The sequence below is a fragment of the Mytilus galloprovincialis genome, chromosome 3, assembly GCF_965363235.1.
Source record: "Mytilus galloprovincialis chromosome 3, xbMytGall1.hap1.1, whole genome shotgun sequence".
NCBI lineage: Eukaryota > Metazoa > Mollusca > Bivalvia > Mytilida > Mytilidae > Mytilus > Mytilus galloprovincialis.
The window spans coordinates 16,701,712-16,723,265 of NC_134840.1; the positions used below are offsets into that span (position 1 = coordinate 16,701,712).

At 32.0% G+C, this 21,554-nt stretch overlaps 2 protein-coding genes across 2 annotated transcripts in view; both read right to left on the reverse strand.

Annotated features, from left to right (window-relative positions):
• LOC143067275 (CD109 antigen-like) overlaps positions 1-4,698 on the reverse strand; it is a 40,908-nt gene extending 36,210 nt beyond the window's left edge. Inside the window, exons 1-4 of the mRNA XM_076240402.1 lie at positions 4,643-4,698; positions 3,465-3,634; positions 2,732-2,757; positions 2,167-2,326 (exon numbers count right to left, since the gene is read on the reverse strand). Of these exons, the coding sequence (XP_076096517.1) occupies positions 2,167-2,326; positions 2,732-2,757; positions 3,465-3,634; positions 4,643-4,698 (412 nt within the window). The remainder of the gene's footprint in view (positions 1-2,166; positions 2,327-2,731; positions 2,758-3,464; positions 3,635-4,642) is intronic.
• Positions 4,699-8,611: 3,913 nt separating this feature from the next.
• The window catches only part of LOC143066222 (CD109 antigen-like), a 48,826-nt gene continuing 35,883 nt past the window's right edge, over positions 8,612-21,554 (reverse strand). The window contains exons 21-35 of the mRNA XM_076239220.1: positions 21,153-21,242; positions 20,419-20,556; positions 19,746-19,884; positions 16,789-16,965; positions 16,418-16,499; positions 15,856-16,015; positions 14,846-14,935; positions 13,880-14,069; positions 13,423-13,643; positions 12,292-12,444; positions 11,926-11,988; positions 11,400-11,509; positions 10,351-10,507; positions 9,640-9,742; positions 8,612-8,775 (exon numbers count right to left, since the gene is read on the reverse strand). Of these exons, the coding sequence (XP_076095335.1) occupies positions 8,690-8,775; positions 9,640-9,742; positions 10,351-10,507; positions 11,400-11,509; positions 11,926-11,988; positions 12,292-12,444; positions 13,423-13,643; positions 13,880-14,069; positions 14,846-14,935; positions 15,856-16,015; positions 16,418-16,499; positions 16,789-16,965; positions 19,746-19,884; positions 20,419-20,556; positions 21,153-21,242 (1,959 nt within the window). The 3' untranslated portion in view covers positions 8,612-8,689. The remainder of the gene's footprint in view (positions 8,776-9,639; positions 9,743-10,350; positions 10,508-11,399; positions 11,510-11,925; positions 11,989-12,291; positions 12,445-13,422; positions 13,644-13,879; positions 14,070-14,845; positions 14,936-15,855; positions 16,016-16,417; positions 16,500-16,788; positions 16,966-19,745; positions 19,885-20,418; positions 20,557-21,152; positions 21,243-21,554) is intronic.

Genomic DNA, 21,554 nt, shown 5'->3' on the forward strand with positions numbered 1-21,554 from the left:
TTTCTTTTCCTACGCATTCACACTTTGTTTTGATTCGCCGTTATCGACGTCTTGACAACGCCTATTGTTGTATGACGTCAGATAGTGAAATAACCACGTTTATTTCACATGTGAAATTATCGGTTTTTATTTAACTGGGAAATCAATGTAACTCATTGCAACCAATGTAATAAACGCAAATAGCGTGAACACAATACTCGTTTTGAATCTAGACAGAAACTTAGTTGATATATTTGTAGGACTCTAAAGTGCGATGGGGACGCTAAAGTACGATGGTCACGCTAAAGTGCGATGGTCTACGCTAAAGTGCGATTCTTCCATACGCTAAAGTCCGATTGTCTGCGAAAGTATAGACGTTATCAACGTAGTTTGATTATGACGCTAACAGTCGTTTATACAATCCAAAAATGAAGAAGCCGGTAGACAAATTACAAATATTTGATTAAAAACTTTTGAACCAAATGTGAATAACTTAAATAATTTAAATCTAACCGTGCTTTGTCTTTTTATTTCGGTAGCTGGAAGAAGAACTTGTAACCTGCTGCAGTCGATTGTTTTACTATAGGCCTAATAGATACAAGTAGTATTCGCATAGATATCCTGTATCCTTCTTTTATTGGAAGCGAACGGATACATTTGAATCATTGTTTATGTTGCAGTTTATTTTGCGGTCCCCTTTAAAATGTCGCTTTTATTGAAAAGTAACGTGTACAATATAAAGGTACATATTTTCATGCGCAAGTTATAACTAATCGCCTAAAACATTAGTTTGTACATTGCCGGGAAATATAACATGGATGTGTAGTTGTTCCAAAAAAGAAGAAAATTAAGCTCGGCAAACATCGCCTTTCTCTCTCATTGAAATTAAACAAATAAATGATACATATTCCGACAATAATCGAATTTTGTATCTTTTAACATGTTTAACTTAAAAAGGACGATTGTAAGGGGAGGTGTTCCCATAAGCGATAGACTGTGTACGGCAAGCTACATCAATATTATAACAATATTTAACACGCACAAGTTGTCAATAGTTCATTTACAAGAAATATATAGTATTCTGTGACACTAAATTACCTTTTTAGCAATTATTACGTGGTCGGTCTTTGAGAATTATTCACTTACGGCTACTGTTAAATTATACTGTCTATCACATCTATGGTATACACCTTATTCTAATATGACGTCCTTCAAACGCTTTGAGTACACACAGGTGGTAAAATATGAATATATTGCTTTGGCTGTTCCGATTTTACTCCCACGTCATATGTGTTTTTATGAATGAGCTACCCGACGTCATAGAACAATGACGTCAGAATATAAGCATTTTACGGGAAAATACACGCCTGTGAAACCGAAAATCATCACAACAAGGAAACGTAAACAAATGATGCTAAAATATGTTATATTAGCCGTTTTTGTATACATATGAGACAAATAAATACAATAATCATTTAGATTCATCCAAAACTATCTAAATATGTTATTGTAAATAGTTTAAGCATCATCATTTATTCATTTTGCTATGTTCTTTTACGCCAATTTAATAGTGCGTTTATTTATGGTCACGGTAAAAAATGCCATCACCTTGAGCGCTTCGATTCAAAAGAATTGCCGTATTTGTCCTATTAGAATCGAAATAATTCATGGGGGCTTGAATATATCGTGATTTTACCACGGGTTGTCCCTTTATGCCGATATTTTACCCCTCGCTTCGCTCAGGGTAAAATATTTGCCATAAAGGGCCAACTCGTGGTAAAATCACGATATATTCAAGCCCCCATGAATTATTTCTTAATAATACTAGATTATACAAAAGGGCTATTGTTGCATTGAGTATTCTTTAACTTTTTTTATTAAGCCCTCGAACCTTACCCTTTGGCCCATCGCACTTTAGCGTGATATACCATCGTACTTTAACGAACAAACAACCATCGCACTTTAGAGTAAGACACCATCGTACTTTAGCGTCGACCTTCGCACTTTAAAGTACTACCATCGCACTTTGAGTCCTACATATTTAAACCACAAAGTGACTGAATTATGACGGGTAGATCATCTTCATTTATATATGTTTATTGAAAGTAGATGTGGGATAAACGTTTGATTTTAAATTTGTTAAAACTTTTGCATATGTTTATCAATGTAATAAATAATAGAGTTTACCAAAATCGCCTGGCTTGTATATTGGTCTATCTGTCTGTATAAACATTGAGGCATTTCTTCGGTCAATTCGGATCTTGTTGGTGTTTTTGTAAAACACTATCCATCCAGTACTAATAGTATCTAAATGGTAGTCATATCCCGACGGGGCATCACCTGGAACCTATTGCAAACAAAAGAAGTAGAAAAAACAGAAGCTAGCTAATCTATAACATGTATAATGAAACTTACATAATAATACAGGTTATTTGATATTAAAACAATGAGGATCTTTTGATTGTTATTAAAAGTCTTACAAATGTGAAATACTATTTGGAAAAAAACCTCATCAAAGCTACCATTGTTGTAAATGTGTATACCGACCACTTGTTTCGTCTTGAAAATGATAATCTAAAAAGTTAAGAGGACAAATAAAGAATGAAGTTGCAGTCCAAATCCTCATATGGCACAATTGAGAAATAAACAACATACAAGAAAAACACTTATGTTAACAAACTAAAATCATACAGTGTTATCTAATAATCAGTTTTTCAAATTTAGGAATTTCAGATGATAATTTTTATTTTACCTTCAGTTTGATAATCTGTAGTTTTCCTGCAATGAAAAAGATTTTTGTGTAATTTTTACTTTATCTCAATTGAATAATAGAAAACAAAACTGAAGAAGCGTGATATAAAAGGGATTAAAGGAATCAAGAAAGTATTGAACAAAATTACAGTATGCAGATTACACTATATGTAATATATGAAATAGTGTATTATGCACGCTTATTTGACATACAAAATTAACTTTACTAAATAAATAAATATATATCGCACATCTTGTTTCCTTATATGGAAGTTCCATAATATCTTCTTTTACTAAACATTTATTAACATATTGTTTATTTGCGCATGATCTTAAAATTGCTTCAAGGTTTTTAAAGAAATTTTCACACTGATAATTTTATAAAACGTACTCAGCTTGGTCAATTACAAATTTTTCATTTGAAAAAAATCACCTATGAAACTATAATACATCAAGTTAAAGTAGCCTTGTTGCCAGATAAATATACAATTCCGATCCAAGTTTTCATAAATTTTGTCATATATTTTTTTGTTTTGTTTGAAAGTGAGCAGTCGAAACTGAATTCAAAAATGTTTTCATTTTCAAAGAATTTAATGTTATGACTCTAGAAATCATGTGTCAATTTGACCTAATATAAAAAGGATATCAGCAATGGAAATATTTGGTCAAAATTGAAATATGGAGTTTTTTTCGCTATTGAGTGTAGATTAATTTAGTTCGACTTTGACTCATACCTGATACCCCTGCATATGTCTTTGAAATCCCAGATATGGTTTTTCCGTTGTTATTTCTTAATACAGCGGCTATATTGACATTACCAGACCCTTTCTTCCATACTGTGATACAAATATCAATGTCTGTCCCTGGTCTGGTTACCTTTGGAACGGTCATTATATAAGTACAGCTAAAATTATAACAAATATTGTCATTATTTATAACAGATTTTATACGACATTAATTGTCTATGTATGAGAAAAACATGATTTTAAATACCAAAAATCAAAATGACAGAGCAGGTGCGATAAGAGCCATTTCATGCCAATTTAATTAAGAAAATAGTATACTTTTACCATTTTACCATTTTGGTCACAACGGTTAATGTGATGTCACTATGATGCCTTTAACAAGTTAACATTGAGCGGATATTTTTAAACAGCTTTTTTTTATAAATCAGATAAGACACAAACCCTTACTTAAAATATGGTTTCTGAGTGTATAACGGTAAATGTGTTTGTCAATAGGTACCCTAACATCTTGAACTAATTTTGAGGTTCATTTACAGCTTTTAAGTAGCATGCGGTAACTATGAGTACCTTTTGGTCGATATGTTGTGTACATTGTATTTCATTAACTTGTTTTTGTTTTTGGGCTTAGAGTGAATTTGATGAGTCGAGCCGTTGAATACATTGAACGATACTGCTTTAATTATGACTGACTGTGAACAGGTACATTTAAGACATTTAATCTGAAACTTAAAGTCGAAAATAAACTGACAACGCCATGGTTTAAAAAAACAACAACAGATAAACAACTGTTCACAAAACACTACAGTAAAACATAAAGTATGATAAACACAAACTTCACTGAACGCACTGAACTGACTTCTATCTAGGTACATTTACAGAAATTAAAAGATATTTTTCAATAATTGTCAACAGACTAATTTACAAACTTTAAAATATACTATCCTTATTCTCGGAAGGATTTCAAAGATCCGCAAACTCCTTGTTCTAATGTACCTTGGTTTTTGTGTTTATCTTTCTTTCGTTTTTAGCTGACTGTTAACAGATGTATTTAACGGTAATAAAAGTACAAACCTACTTCGCTATTGTATAAGGTACATCTGAAATATACTAACTGACTAACTTGCTGATTGTTTTTACAGATAAAACATAAAAAAAGAAACCCTTACTTCTCTGGCTGACTGTCAACAGGTACAAACACCAGGAGAAGTATCGCATATATCATTTTTCCTCTTCTGATGAATTTGTAGTAGAAAGGTTATCTGAAGACTGAATGAAAACGTGAGATGATTATGTTATAATATTTTCAACTGTTTGAAACCTTTTGGCACATGTTTTGCTAAATACATTTGAAAGAGATAATAATCGTATCTCAAAATCGAATTGACTTTATAGGTCTTTTTACAAATACACACATTTATTTGTTTGAAATGACAATGATTATGTGATAGCTACCTCAAAACTCCATTAAAAAATTGGATAATAATCTAATTTGGCATTAAAATTAGAAAGATTATACTATAGGGAATATATGTACTAAGTTTCAAGTTAATTGGACTTCAATTTCATCAAAAACTACCTTGACCAAAACTTTAACCTGAAACTCCCACTTTCATTTGCAATGTTTAGTGAACCGTGAAATTGGGGTCAAAAGTCTAATTTGGCTGTAAGATGAGAAAGATCATATCATAAGCAACAAGTGTACTGAGTTTCAAGTTGATTGGACTTCAGCTTCATCAAAAACTACCTTGACCAAAAACTTTAACCTGAACGGACGCACAGACGAACGAACGAACGGACGAACGAACGAACGAACGAACGCACGAACGGAAGCACAGACCAAAAATCATAATGCCCTCTACTATCGTAGGTGGGGCATAAAAAAAACCAATGATAATACGATTATGCCGATACCAATATTAAAGACTAATAATGATATGATATGACTGCTATTTTGGTCAGGAAAATTAGTTACAGTGAGAACTCTTACACTGATACTTTGTGTTTGTTGTTTTTGTTTTTGTTTTTTTTTGGGTTGTTGTCTTTTCAGTTTCGTACCGATATGATGATCCAAGCCGTTTAATATGAGAACAGTTTACAGTTTGTTATAATGTTATCTGTTAAACAACCTTTCCATGTAAGGGGGTCGTTAAACGGTCACAAACAAACACCGGTATCTCTTCTTATTGTTATGTTACCAATGTTAACACTGCCTCAGGTCTAGTTTTAGACTTACTCAGGCCGTTTTTTTCTGTTTAGAATTGTGTCACGTTTAAATCCTGGAACAATGTATAGCTTACTGTATGTATTTGTGGGTTTTGTTTAATAACGAAGACTAATAATAACCTATGCATAAAATTGTCTATATTATTGTCCATTTGCCTCTGGTCGAAAGTTACCAATACTACCACGTTCACTAATTGTTTTATAATGATGTTAGGTTAAATACAAACATAACTGGATATACTGCAAATGCAACAACACTGAATTCCTACTATTCAAAGTACTTTTTAGAATCTTTATGTTTATATACTAAAGTGAAACTACATTTTTTAAGTACTTACCTTCATGTATAAACAATACCACTGCGCTTTCCTTTTTAAAAACTTCGTGAAACGGCAGATGTTAAAATACAACCTAAATATGTAATAGGATTAAAGCATTATTGTATTTATGCAATATTAGTTTCCTTTGCATGCCATTGATTGCATTTCCCTATGAACTTTCTCGTATCTTTCAGATAATATGGTACACCAACAAAATAGTTTTCGTATTTTCATATATTAGAAGTATATCCATTTAAATTTCGACGATGTGAAAACTATTCCTTTATATCTCTTTATATAACTTTTAATTAATATGTGTAAAGTTGAATCTCTGTTTCCAAAATACTTATCCTGAATTTTATATTGAAATAGAAATGACCAGCTGTATGATTACAATGGGCTTTGCTTCTTTGTTACTTGTTCGCTTTTGTGAAAATTGTAAACTAACGTTAATTTGCGCTCTTTGATTGAGTTCAGCCTTCCAATTGATATTTTATAGTGTGTTTTATCTATGTTGTGATGTAATACTATTGTTTCAGAAAAGGGAGAATGTATGGTACCATCTAACGTTTAATCCCGCTGCAAATATTTTGCACCTGTCGTAAGTCATGAATCTGATGAACAGTAGTTGTTGTCTGCATATGTAGTTCATACGTGTTTCTCGTATTAATATAGATTAGACCGTTTGTTTTCCTGTTTGAATGGTTTTACAATATTAACTTTTGGGGCTCTTTATAGCTTGCTGTTCGGTCTGAACCAAGTCTCCGTGCTTGACATATAATGGTTTACTTTTATATATTGTTATTTGGATGATACCACATCTTCCTATATCTAATAACCGGTTTGCATGTTTTGTCCTGTAGCTAGATAGATGCAAAGGGAATGTTTGTTTAAAGAATTATTTAATACTAATTAACACAAATTACTTTAAAAATATTTACATGTCAACACAAAGTCTTCAATATCATATATATGTATATAATACATAAAAAGCACCAGAATATCCAACTCCGCAAAAGTATTAAAATCGTTAAACACCATGTCAAAGGAATTTAGGTATTCATGTTAGTTCTATCATTATATTATGTCGTAACATTAGTGTAAGCTGAAATAATATGATTTTGATGATGTATTATAGCTTTTCGAGGTTGGACAAATCTTCATATTTTCCAAATGCAAATAAGTCTTTAATTTTCCGACCACATAAAATTCTCATGTTTCCCAGATTAAATATTTATAGGCATACATAGTATATACTTAATTATTTATTACACGTTATTTTTCTATTTCATCATACGCATGAACTTAGTTTATTTATAATATATTTGTCCTTAAAAACAAATAAGGAAATGTAAAAGAAATATGCTATATGAAATTAATGAAGAAGAAATAGCATGTACATGCATTAACAATTTTATCCATGATTTTATTTGTACTTATAAATTATCATATTTGATGCGAATATAAATCAAGTATTTTCTAACTTATTTTAGGAAGCACTTGGTCCTTTCTTTTTTTAATTTGTAACCAAATACTGTTTCCCTAAAAAACAAACACATGACAATTAAATATTACACGTTACTTATAGAAATAAAAAGTTTGATAATGAGACAACTCTCCATCAAGGACCAAATGACATAGAGGTTAACAAGTATAGATCTTCTGACGGCCTTCAACTTTGAGCAAAATCCAAAATACGCCCCGAAATGACAATGTTTAACAATAAAAACGAGAATCCTACCGACTTGATATCAAAACAAAACAACCACTACTGAATTTCAGGCTTCAGGTTTCTGACTTTAAACAGGAACATACGTAATATAGTAGCCGCAAACTCCGACCTCCTGACCTTAGATAAGAGTGTTACAGACCAACATAAGGAAAAAACTCTAAAATTCAGTTTAAATTGGCTTAACTCATCAAATAGATACAAATCACTTGAAGACCATCGATACACATATCACATAAAGACAAGAAACACAAAAAAGTACAGATATTAGAGTACTCGCAGTCAATAACAGCTAATGAATAAATTCATCTGATGAGTTGAGTCTTTTTTTAACTGATTTTTATAGTTCATTGTTATGTTTGACTGTTACACAACTGTCCCAGGTAAGAGGAGGGTTGGGATCCCGCTAACATGTTTAACACCGCCACATTCTGTATGTATGTGCCTCAGTCTGGAGCCTGTAATTTAGTGGTTTTCGTTTGTTGATGTGTTACATATTTGTTTTTTGTTCATTTTGTTGTACATGAATTAGGCCGCTAGTTTTCTTGTTTGAATTGTTTACCTTTGTCATTTCACAGTCTTTTATAGCTGACTATGCTGTATGGGCTTTGCTCATTGTTGAAGCACGTACGGTGACCTATGCTTGTTAATTTCTATGTCATAATGTCTATTGTTGAGAGTTTTCTCATTGGCAATTACACCACATCTTCTTTTTCATATTTTAAAAATTGTGTTTTTGTTTTCTTTTATTTCTGTTGTTGTCTGTCAGCGTCCAACTAGAAATTATGAGGGTGTTCTTTGTGTCTGTTATTAGTTTTTGTGCTTTTGTATCAAAATAATTCAACTGATAAAACAAGTTCGGTGAGACGACTTTATTTTCATTGATGCAGATATATCAATTTTCTTGATTATAAACATTTCATTATATCTGTTGAATCTTTCTACCGACAACGATCTAGTCCACAGACATCTTCTGCAGAGGCTTGAGACAAAACTTTTGACTCATACATCCTGATCACTTCATTACCTGACAAAAAGGGCGATAAATAAGCATACAATTTGTGTATATAAAAAAAGAACGTTTTGTGGAAAGATACTAGATTATCACGAACTTAATTTTACAAACGCGTCTTAGAAAGACTTTGTTATGGTTTGTAGACTTGTTTCTAGTCTCAAACATGCAGGAACACAAAAAAGAGAATGTGTGCACTTTCTTTGACATTAGATATATTTGTCATTACGGTCAAACCACTTGTAAATTATTGAAGTCGCTTATGTTTTAAACTAATTGACTAAGCACCTGATTATCATTCAAGTCGCTTTAATTGTAGGCTTGAAACTCTTTGACAAATCTCTTGCAAATTATTGAAGTCGCTTATGTTTGAAACTCTTCGATAAACCACCTGCAAATTGTTCAAGACGCTTATGTTTGAAACTCTTTGACCAAACACCTGCAAATTATTCAAGACGCTTATGCTTGAAACTTATTGAAAACAACCTTGCTAATTATTCAAGTCGCTCATGTTTGAAACTTTTTGACAAAGCACCTGCAAATTGTTCAAGCGCTTATATTGAATTTCTTTTTTAAATCACCTGCAAATTCTTCAAGACGCTTATGTTTGAAACTCATTGACAAAGCACCTGTAAATTATTCAAGTCGGTTATGTTTGCCTAAGATAATCATTAATTCCTGCATGTATAATATGCTTCTTTGTAAATAATATCAAATTACAATATTAAACTGATTTAGAATTGGCAAAGTCGTTATGGTATTTATTTTTGATTTATAAGTTTAAATGTCACTCTGGTATCTTTTGTCCCTCTGTTAAATCAACCAAATGCAAGAATATAATACTGATAACACATTTTTCAATATTAAAGAAAGTCGTACTTTGTTCATAGTATTCTGATAGTCTAGCAGGTACTGGTTTCTGGTTTGCTACAAGGTTTACTCTGTCAATGTTGATCTCTACACACATTTCCTTAGTTGTGATCTGTGACAAATGATTACATCATTACAAACAATATGTAACAGATTGATGTAATATTTCAACCACAAACAGCCAAGATGAAGAAAATAAATAGCTTGTACATTCATAACTTGAAAATTATCAGCGAACACAATTATGACAGAAGTCAAACACCTTAGGGAATCGTAAAGGTTCTCCTCATTTTGATTTCTATAATTACAAATGCCGGACGGTCAAATCAAAAGGGATTCAACTCATACTAGTCACGTTTTTAACGATGAATCAATAAACAATTTTTTGTTTGTATTTGAAGCTAAACGTGGTTTTATATAATACTTGACACATACTACTGGTTTTAAAATTTGAACTGTGATCTTCATTTGCCAACTTATTTAGCCTTTGTATACCTTTTTTGATTCGAGTGTAAATGATGAGTCTTTTGTAGACAATGCGTGCGTCTGGAGTATACCAATGTAATACTAGTATCTAAGAAGAGTATGTTATTGTTCTGGTATTACTATCTCGTATACCTTATGTCTCCTTGTCGTTCGGCTGTACTTGTACAGCATCAAAATATTTCAAAATAACATCATTGAAGTATGTTTATACCAAATTCATGTTATATCTCTTACCCAGTCAAAGTATAAATTTAAATGATCAGACGAGGCCTCTCTTTTCTTATAAAGACCATATGTTCTTGTAGTATTCATTGACTCCATATCAGCCTCCATTCCAGTCGGTAAAGCAATTTCCATATAACCCATAGTGCTGTTACCACCCCGTAACCAACTTAAAATAAATCATATTGAATTCAACTTGGTTTATTATTTACATTACATTTGTTTAAAAAAATAAAAAAATAAAAGGGAAATAAAGGATAAAGGATACCCATCCATGACACAAAAACAGTACGTGCACACAATATAATTACAAAAGAAGCAAAGGAGCATCCCTTGCATCGGTGTGGAGCGGATTTATTTGACAAATAATCGGGATAGACTTAGTAAGAAGTTACATCACCAAATCGGGTGTGGTCAACAAGGACATACTAAAAAGTAGGCATGTTTATGTTGCAATAATGAAATTTTCAATTAAATTAACGCTTTGCATCACACACATGTGCACCTAAATAAATGTTTTTATATTTTTTAGAATAAGGTTAAACACAAATGATGTACAAACGTCAATTAGACAGCATCATAAAGCCATTAAAACAGATGTTGATGCCTCACATGTTGAATTGTTTCAAACATTTCAAATGAATATTGTATAACTCGTATATTTCATTGTGAATACGGAAGAAAAAGTCGTACTTGACACATATAAACAAGATAAACCAATTTAATAAGAATCCCTTTACAACCGATTTCAATGAGTATGCTGCTAAAGGTAATATCTTTGGTTAGCTTGCTTTCTAGCTGAACCGTGAAGTCATTGTTAGGTTAGGTAAACTATCCTCCTTTAAGAGTAGACTAGTCCGACAGATGACCAATCTATCTGTCTGTAGGACTATGCTGCTTCGAAAGGAAGGGTAGTATACCTTACATAACAATGATTTCACGGTTAAGCTAGCAAGCAAGCTAACCAAAGATATTACATTTAGCTACACACTCAATGAAATCTGCTGTAATCATTAACTTATGTATTAACAAGATTGTTACAAAGAAAACCAGAAGCTTACCTGAAGCAAAGTTTTAACCTAAATCCTAGAACAGAATCATTTAGAACTGTTGTATTTAAATCAAAAGCTGGCTTTCTAAGTTCTTCGGGTACGTTGAAAAACACAGCCACCTGTAAAGGAATACAGCACATAACAAATGTAGATGTATATAAGAGGTAAACAAATGATCTTAGCAATTTCTTATATATTGTATTGATAGTTCAGACCATGCTTGTCTTTTTACATGTCAGTTACCTACACTGTAATGTGCACCCTACCAAAACATTGTACTCTACTGTAACGTCTATTTTCCTATCATACTTTGACCTATTTTCCCGTGTTTGCTTACATCTTTTATAATATTTCATTGAGCTTGATATTCAGAATATTCCCAAATGTAATGTTAATCCATGATGTTGTGTGTCTATAAAAAATGTCTGTCGGGCACACAAATAAATAGTTTGTTAAATAAGTTTCTTGCGGCATAACTAATGCAATTATGTATAGTTATGAGATTTCCGTACGTTTTAAAAACAATAACACAAACCTCAGACATCAGAAATCCAGACCCTGCACAGTCGATAGATATTTGTTGTATGCTTCGTGGAGCCTTTAGGAAAGAAGAAAGAATAAAATATACAAAACCATTAAGATTTAATACATGAAGTGATCTTGACAACATGGTTAATCACGTTGTTAATATTCATTATCATCCAACGTTGTCTTGTAATGTTTCTTGTTTGTTTTGATTTTCCTTGTATGTTGTTTAAAAATGCAATTTGATTTTACAGGCCTTGTACGCATACAAAGATTGAAGCGATGTACTACGTTTTGAATAGTTAATTTTTGGTCATGGCTATATCTTTTCTTTTAATAACGAAACCGCTTGTAAAATGTAATGATATCAACTTACATCAACTGAATGTAGAACTAAGGAATTGGTGTTGTCCACTGTAAACGTATGCCCAGTCCACGAGTCCCCTTTGACAGTTAAAACTGCATTAAATTGTTCTACGAAAGTCTTTTCTGCAAAACCAGTGATTGCTTGTATGGCAATAACAGTATCCTATAAAAAAAAATATAGAAAGATCTACTTAACATATTAATTTATGACAACATGACAAGGAATAATATATACCATCTGGGAACCTTTTAAAGAGAAGAAAATTAGAAATCTGTAGTGCATTCTTTTTTAAAAAAAAATTTCATAACCAGACAGAAAAAATTATTCATATGGTGATAACTAATTGAGCAGTTAATTTAAAACTGAAAATATATTCCATTTTTTAAAAGGGCATTTTCGTGTAAAACACATTTTCAATAAATACATATTTGATATGAAGAAAGATGCTTTTATGTATATTTTCAAACGATTTATGTAGAAAAAAGTTAGTCTATAAGACGTGACAGGAATTATATCATGTGATATCTTTAATATGTGTGAGTTGGAGAAAGAACCGCAGTATTGTTATAGTGTTATTTTATCGATGGAAAAATATTATCTTTACTGTTTAGGCTAATTTTTGTAAGATCCCTTTGGCGTGGTTCGGTACTCATAGATCCAGTCATTGTTTTGTCTTGCAATGGTAATTTTGTGTATCCTTGTCTTTCGTGTGTTTTGCTTTTGTGCTTTGTCTATATGCATTTTTATTTTTCTTCGTTAACACATTTGTGTGTTGGTATAGTGATTAAGATAATAACACAATGTTGACTACTGAACTCCTTACCTAATATGAATGTCTGTTTTGTTACCATATTGTTGTCAATATAATGGAATTTATGCAACTGTCACACAAGTGAGAGTATTGGCTAGCTATTAAAACAGGTTTAACCAACCATTTCTATACATATAAAAATGTCTGTACCAATTCAGGAATATGCCACTCGTTATTCATTTGTTTGTTCCGCTTGAGATTTTGATTTTTTGCTTTTCATTTTCCTCGGTATTTTTTGTTATTTTTAAGTTTTGCAGAGTTTATGGCTAAAATAGAACATAACTGCAATGCTCGAAATTTAATATAGATGTATATACTAAAATGCTTACTTGTGTTGATATGAATCCACCAAACGGATTCTTTTGTTTATTCAACCATTTAACGACCTGCACTCCATTAGTAATATCTTTCCTAATATTGTATATCAGAAGAACATAGGATGTCATTTCAATGTCAAGTGCTCTGACTTTTGTTTTAGGTGGTGTCCAACGTACGTAGGGCTGAATCATATTTGCTGCATCATCAGTTAGTTTCCAGAATTTTGTTCCATCTTAAAAACATTTTAGAAAATTTTTTGACCTTAAGTTGGATTTGTTTACCTGCATATTCCAGATATTAAGACATAACTGCTGTAAGTACAGTGTCAACAAACTCTTTCACTTAGTTTAAATGTAAAACAAATGTTAAAAACAAATTCGGTATATAGTTTTAACTTTATGGCATGCACCCTTTCAAAACAACTTGAGACAATAGTTGAGCTTGATTTGAATGAATGTAAGTAAATACCTTTTCTAGAGGAATATCTTTCAATCTGTCGCAGCAATGTACGAGATATCCGTGCATCTACTAATGTTAATGCATACGTAGCAAACACAAGTTCAAACTGGTTATTCTTAGCAATTAAAGTACGGTTTTCTAAAATTCTAATAATAAAGCTGACTGCATCTTTTATCGATTCCTGGGTTGTCTTGATTGCCTGAAAAAGTAAAATATTTATCAGAACAATGCAGAAAACAATAATCAAACATGGATAAACAATGATAGTTGAAGTACAAAAATAAAAGAGTCGACCTAATATCTATCTGATACATACACAATTTAGAATGAAAATACAGTTAACCTTTGACGAGATAAATGTCATGTGTTAAGTTTTTTGTAAGATTATTTGGTATAATTGGTATCGACCTGATGAGTCAACTGAATTTAATAGTTTTTTTTTCTCATGTTAAAGTTACACAACTGTCCAAGATTAAACGTGTGTGCCTGTAAACATGTTATACCTATCTAATAGTGTATGGGTTTCTATATGTCATATTTATTGTGTACACATATTAGTCATTTAGTTGTCTGGTTTGAATTGTTTTAAATTTGTCTTAATTGAATTATTTGATAACTTGCAATACGATATGACTTTTTGTTATGGTTGAAGGCAGTATGGTGGCGTATAGTCGCCAATATTACGTCCTTTGACCTCTGATGGAAAGTTGTTTCTTTGGCAATCATGCCACATCTTATTTTATATTACGGATTACAAATGTGTCGAGGTTAGTGATTGAACAACAACACACAGATGTCAGAATATATTCTAAAAACTGCCACGGTATATGCGACGTTTTTATCCCAAATTGGAACCTCAAAAATGTCATTTGTTTTATTTGGAAATTTCGAAAGACTGTATATAGAAAAGATATTATCAAAAACAAGTTATATTACTACTTCATTCTAAACAGGTGGAGCTTTTATTATACTTACATCATCTGGAATCTGCTTCCGTGTCAATGCTTCGTGTAAAGCAATAACCACATACGATGTTAAACTGGCGGCACTTGATGCTGAACCTCCCTTGTGGATAGACAAATCATTGGCTAATATAATTCACGATAAAGTAAGGATAAAGAGGCTCTTACGAGCTAGATAGATATTTGTTATCATTCATTTAATAAGACCGTTTATGATGCACGGTGAGGTAATAAAAACATGAAAAAAGAAACATTAACATATTTATCACTCTCAATTTTTCTTTAAATAGTCAAAGGCGGAATACAGTAGGACACATGTGCTCAAAACAATAGTCTGTTAGAATAATGGAAAATGTGCTTGCGGTCACCCTTCAACTTCGGAAGTTTTTTATAGTCCTTTTGCCATTTAAAACGGGACTTTTCATTTTGAATTTGTATTCGGTATTTTTGTTATTTTACATTTTTATGATGTCTGTATTCACTTATGTTTTTCAATGAGTTAATGATTTTAGTACGTTTAAACGTTGCAGATAAGTAATCTTTTAAAAACTGAATCTCTGTGAACTCATTTCAAGAATACAAGCACCTGTACATGTGATGTCGAGGCATTTCATTGTTTACTAGATCTGCTGTCCCTTCCATGACACACGTGATCACCCCCAGTTTTTGATGGTGTTTACTTTGCCCAGTCTTTAGTTTTGCCCAGTCTTTATTTAACTATATCGTGTTTATTGTACTGTTGAATGTCTGTTGGTTTGTTTTTCTCAACCATGGCCTTGCAATTCTATTTTCGACTTATGACTTAGAATGTTCCTTAAGTATCTTTCGGTTGTTTTACTGTTGACGTAATTTTACATTGTAAGTATAGAAGTAAGAACAAATTTAGCTACCAATCAAATTAAAGCATGGTTAAGGAAATACCATATATAAATTCGATGTTTAAATCCATACTGATATGATATATGACAATAATTGTGTTTGCTTATTTCCTTTGTCCGTCCATTTTATAAAAGTATAACAAACCTGCATGCTCTTTTGATAAACAACACCCTTTTCTTTATATTCTCCAGTTTCTTTGATTTGATTGTTTATCAGAAAACGAACAGCTTTTCGCATTACATTCGGATCAATGTAAGTTAAAAGCGCTGCTTGTGCAAATGACTTCACAACAAATGCAGTTAACCTACAACAAAATGTACACTCCGTTACTACAGTAAATGGTATGGATAAGACAAGAGTAGTTTACGTTCAAACTTCATTACTAGGTGGCGGATGGCTGGGTGCTTCGCCAGGGTGAGCGTACAACTTAGACGTTCAGATATATATGTATTACAGATCGAAACATGCATAGTCGTTTTTTTCAAATCTATTTACAGAACAATGCACAAGCTATACGAGTAACAATGCCAAGACATTTTGCAAGTAAAAAACACAAAACAAAATTGTTAAATTTTCTGAATTATAATAATTTAGAGAACCAATGTATTGACTATATCGTTTCTGTGAAATATTAATTATTTATTGATTTAACTAACATTGTGTTTCTAGTTCAACAATGTTCACAAAAGATCTATAGAAATATTACCATGTAGATCCGTATCTGTCACTCTTCCCGAATGCACTAAATGATCCATCAACATGAGCATATGATAACTGGCGTTGGTAACCTGTTTTTATACAAGTAACATTTCTTATTTTCTCAATTGTATTCAAGGATGCATTGGTCTATGTTTTAACAGACTTTTGCTATATAAGTTATGTGTTTTCAAAAATATTTGCATTGTTTATAAACATTAAAACATCCTGTTTAGTGTTTTGAAGTGCAACTAACATATTAATATATATGTCGAAATAGAATTGCACAACATTTGCTGCTTTACATAAATTAATTGATATCAGTTTTTAATTTTCTCACCCAATATGACAACAATCAAAAGTTCAGATATTGTTTTTTACCTGCAGACAAGTATCTGTCAACTTTGTCTTTTATGTCATTGGTCAGCCTATTAGTACTTTTCAAATACACAGATATAAACACATTTGGTACAAATCGAACCAGGTTCTGTTCACCACATCCATAAGACATACGTAACAAATCTTCTACTCCGGCCAGTGTGGTACCTATTAAATCACCTACAAGTAATATGTTTACTTATATATTCTTGTGCTTTTGTGTGTAGAACGAAGAAAAAACGAAAAGATTATAGACATGTTTATCGTACATTAAATAAAATTGAGAATAAAAATGGAGAATGAGTCAAAGCGACAACAACCCGACCGTAGAACAAGCAACAGCCGAAGGCCACCAATGGGTCTTCAATGTAGCGAGAAACTTCCGCACCCGGAGGTGTCCTTCAGCTGGCCCCTAAACAAATATGCATACTAGTTCAGTGATAATGGACGTCATACTTAACTCCGAATGATATACAAGAAACTAAAATTAAAAATTATACCAGATTAACAAAGGCCAGAGGCTCCTGACGTGGGACAGGCGCAAAATTGCTGCGAGGTTAAACATGTGTTTTTAGATCTCAACCCTCCCCTATACATCTAGCCAATGTAGAAAAACAAACGCACAACAATATTCACAGTAAAACTCAGTTTAAGAGTAGTCTGAGTCCGATGTCAGAATATGAAACAAAAGAAAATAAACAAAATGACAATAATACATAAATAACAACAGACTACTAGCAGTTACTGACATGCCAGCTCCAGACCTCAATCAAAATGATTGAAAGATTTTGTCTTCATCATATGAATATCAGGCACAATCCCTCCTGTTAGGGGTTTAGTACTATACCATCATGAAATATGTGAGAAGAACATAACCCGTGTCATGCCAACAACTGGTCTTAGAATAAATGTGTTTAAATTCCGATGCAAAGACCCTATAAGTGAATCAATATTAAAGCCAAAATATGCAATTTTTAATAATTTAATTTTGGATGTAAGCGTCTTCTAGTTGGCTGACGTCGTTTTGTTTATTGGCCCATAGACATAATTTAGTCATGTGAACTTGACGTCATCAACGTTTTTTCATGGTTTACTCCGGTTTAAAATGGAATGTAGAATTAAATTATTAGAAATAACTGTAATATTTTTTTTCTGTCTTTTCGAAATAACATAAAAAATGTGGCTCACTGAAATAACATAAAAAATGTGGCTCACTGAAATAACATAAAAAATGTGATGCACACTGTGATTCAGTGTGCACCACATTTTTTATGTTATTTCTTCATAGACAGAAAAAAATATTACAGTCATTTCTTAAATAACCTGACAACAGTATCGTAACTATATCCCTTCTTAATAAGTCTGTTTAAAGATTTTGATATCTTTTGAGGTGAATACTGACATATTTGTGCTTTGTAAAGAATATTACCATGTCTGCATGTTGAGTTATATTTACGAATTATTTCCTTCTACCGATTAAAATAACTGTTACCGACTGTGTTATATTCGATAGAACACAAACATTTAACCATTACTTAAAGGGTATATAGACCTTAATACCCTGGGCTCCTATCATATATTTAGGTTTCTTTTAACATTTTTATAAATTTTGTGTCTATTGTATAGTATTTTCCTATGTGTAGTTTGAATGTATTATTGTCTTTATTGGTGCAGTATGTATTAATTAAACTTTGTTCTAAATTCTGTGATTTGCAAAATTTAAACAAATTATGTAAATATCCAAAGACAACACATGGCTCCCACAAAAGTAACTTCGAATCGTATAAGTTGAACACGAAATAGACGGTAGATTTTTCATATCTTAAAATTAAAAATTTGGTGAGTATGTTGAACGCATCTATCCCATCTAACTAGAGATAAAAGATACAACAGACACAGTAAAGTCGGCCTCATATCTTGACTTACATCTAGAATTTGACAATGAGGGTCAGTTGAAAACAAAACTTTACGACAAAAGAGATGGATTCAGCTTTCCAATTATGAACTTTCCATTTTTAAGTAGCAACATTCCAGCAGCACCTGCATACGGGTTATATATTTGCAAATTGATACGATATTCCCGTTCTTGTATCTCCTATCATGATTTTCATGATAAAAGGTTGCTGCTCACAAGGAAGCTATTAAACCAAGAGTTCCAAATGGTGAGGTTTAAATCATCCCTTCATAAAATTTACGGACGCCATTACGAGTTGGTTGACCATTATGGATAACCGTTTCACAGATGATATCGGATATGTTCCTTACGTCGTAACTACAATCCCCTTCCCTTTCATCAATCTGAACTACCGAATTAGACTATTTACCGGATTTGTTATAACATGAGCAACACGACGTGTGCCATATGTGGAGCAGGATCTGCTTACCCCTCCGGAGCACCTGATATCACCCCTAGTTTTTGGTTGGGTTCGTGTTGCTAATTCTTTTGTTTTTCTACATTTTGTCATGTGTACTGTTGTTTGTCTGTTTTTCTTTTTCATTTTTAGCCATGGCGTTGTCAGTTAATTTTCGATTTATGAGTTTGACTTTCCGTTTAGTGTCTTTCGTCCCTCTTTTACAGCATTTACCGACATCATATCAATCATTAGAAAGGTAATTTCAGTGATATGTACTTATTTGAACCTTTTATGTTAGGAGGGTTGCCATCCCAAATTCTCTAAACAATAATTCATTCGTTCACAATCCTAAATAACTGATCATAAGATTCATGATAGGTGTAAATCCTGAATTCTCAAGAACATGAATCCCGAATTTCCGTAAAAAATTGAGGCTCAATCCTGACGTCCCTAAAAATGTCATTCGACCCTTTCCTTATATAAATGATAGTCTATGGAAGCGCCAAGAGTATGATAAGTATTTTTCTTATACATGTTGGATACTCCAATACCATTCTTATGACGATTTCATATCAATTGATCCTAAATTCCTGACAAGAGACTTACCAATTACCGATATCTTTATGAACTGTGAATCCGGGATCACAAAATCTGGAAATGTTATGCGAACCTTTGCTGAAAATTTCCTTTTTCTGCGCAAGTCAATGACAACAGGTATGTTGTAGTTCTCTCGGATACCTTCTGGCTTTAAATTAATAAATGACATCTAATAAAATATACATATTACATAGTCTAAATAATATTAAAGTTTTGTATTTGTTTGATAATTCAATTTCATCAAGAATATATAGATTATTTAGATGTTTTTTATGACTATTAAAAAAGCGATATATTACTGTTGCCTTTATTTAAAGGCAGTTAAATAAATACAGCACGTTTTGCATGTCTTTAACAGTTATGTATTAAACCATTCAAAAAACTATATATATCTTGTCTATAATCTGAACATATCCTAGCTTTTAGATCAAAGTTCGGATATTGGATTCAGATCTGCGTGTTATTTATGTGATAGTACTTGATCTGATTGACCTGAATATATACGTTCTTAGCAGCGTTAGCTTTTTGACTTACGATTGTGTTCTCTAATAATACGAATACTGCTCATTAACAGTGTGTTTTTACATGTTATACTTCTGTATCATTTTCACCTTGGTGAAAAAGCTAACGTACAGCTCTACATTTTAATGATAATTTGTATAACTTATATAGATATATATACCTTGACCAAGAGTGGCCTCTGCACAGCATCAGCGGCTGCTGTAGATCTCACACTAGCATCAAGGAGAGTGCTTCCTATTTTTGTAGGAATTATTGGAAAATAAACTGACTTTACGGTATCTTTGGGCACGAACAATATCTGGTATTACAAAGTTAGAATGGCAGTTCTTAAAGAATGAAATACACATTCGTTTAATTTCTTTATATGTATCTGATAATAGCATAAGTAACAAGCAAAGGGAAATACGTACAGGCAGACATAGACAGATATTTTTGTTTGACATTTAGCATTTGAATATTGTTCTACATAAAGTCAGATGATATAATGGATTACTGAAGTTTTTTAAATAGATGTACAAAAATGAATGCAGTATTAAATAAAACCATGTTTTACCAAAATATTTGGCTATCCATTAGTTGTACTAGTTTTATGACAATTTACATTTGATATTAGTTTTCCTTTATTATGTAGGATAAATTGTTTTTAGACTGTGGTAAGTTTTTCAACTCCTCTGACAAATCAAGCCTAAGACAGTCAAGTTGTTCTGATAGACTTTTTAGAATATCACTTTGCTTTTTCTGTTGTTATTGTTTCCTGTAAATATGTAATTATTAATCTTGCTGGAACAAATATCGTTTAATTATACATCTTAACCTTACTCTGTTTTTAAGTTAAAAATACATGATCAGGAGATATATGACAAAAGTGTTTAAAATTTTAGTTAAATAACATACCTTTGTCCATGCTGTAGCCTTAGGAACAACTATATTGCCTTTCACATCTACAAAGGTTAGGTTGACATTTTTGTTGAGATTCACGTGAACCTAAAATTGATAGATATACACCCTATATTGTATGATGAGTCTAAAAAGGTAGAGAACAACACGTCTAAAAAGACCAACAACACACCCGTAAACGATAATTTTTATTTTATAATGTTTTTGTGAAATGGAGTATTTTGTTTTTTATTTTGAACATTGCGTAACTTTTCATTTGTCGACCAATGAATTCCGATTACTTCCTGGGTATATTATTTCTTTCCCTAACATTAAGTAAACATTCCTTTTATAAGTAGCAACATTCCAGCAGCACCTGCATACGGGGTTTATATCTCTTAATTAATACGATATTCCCGT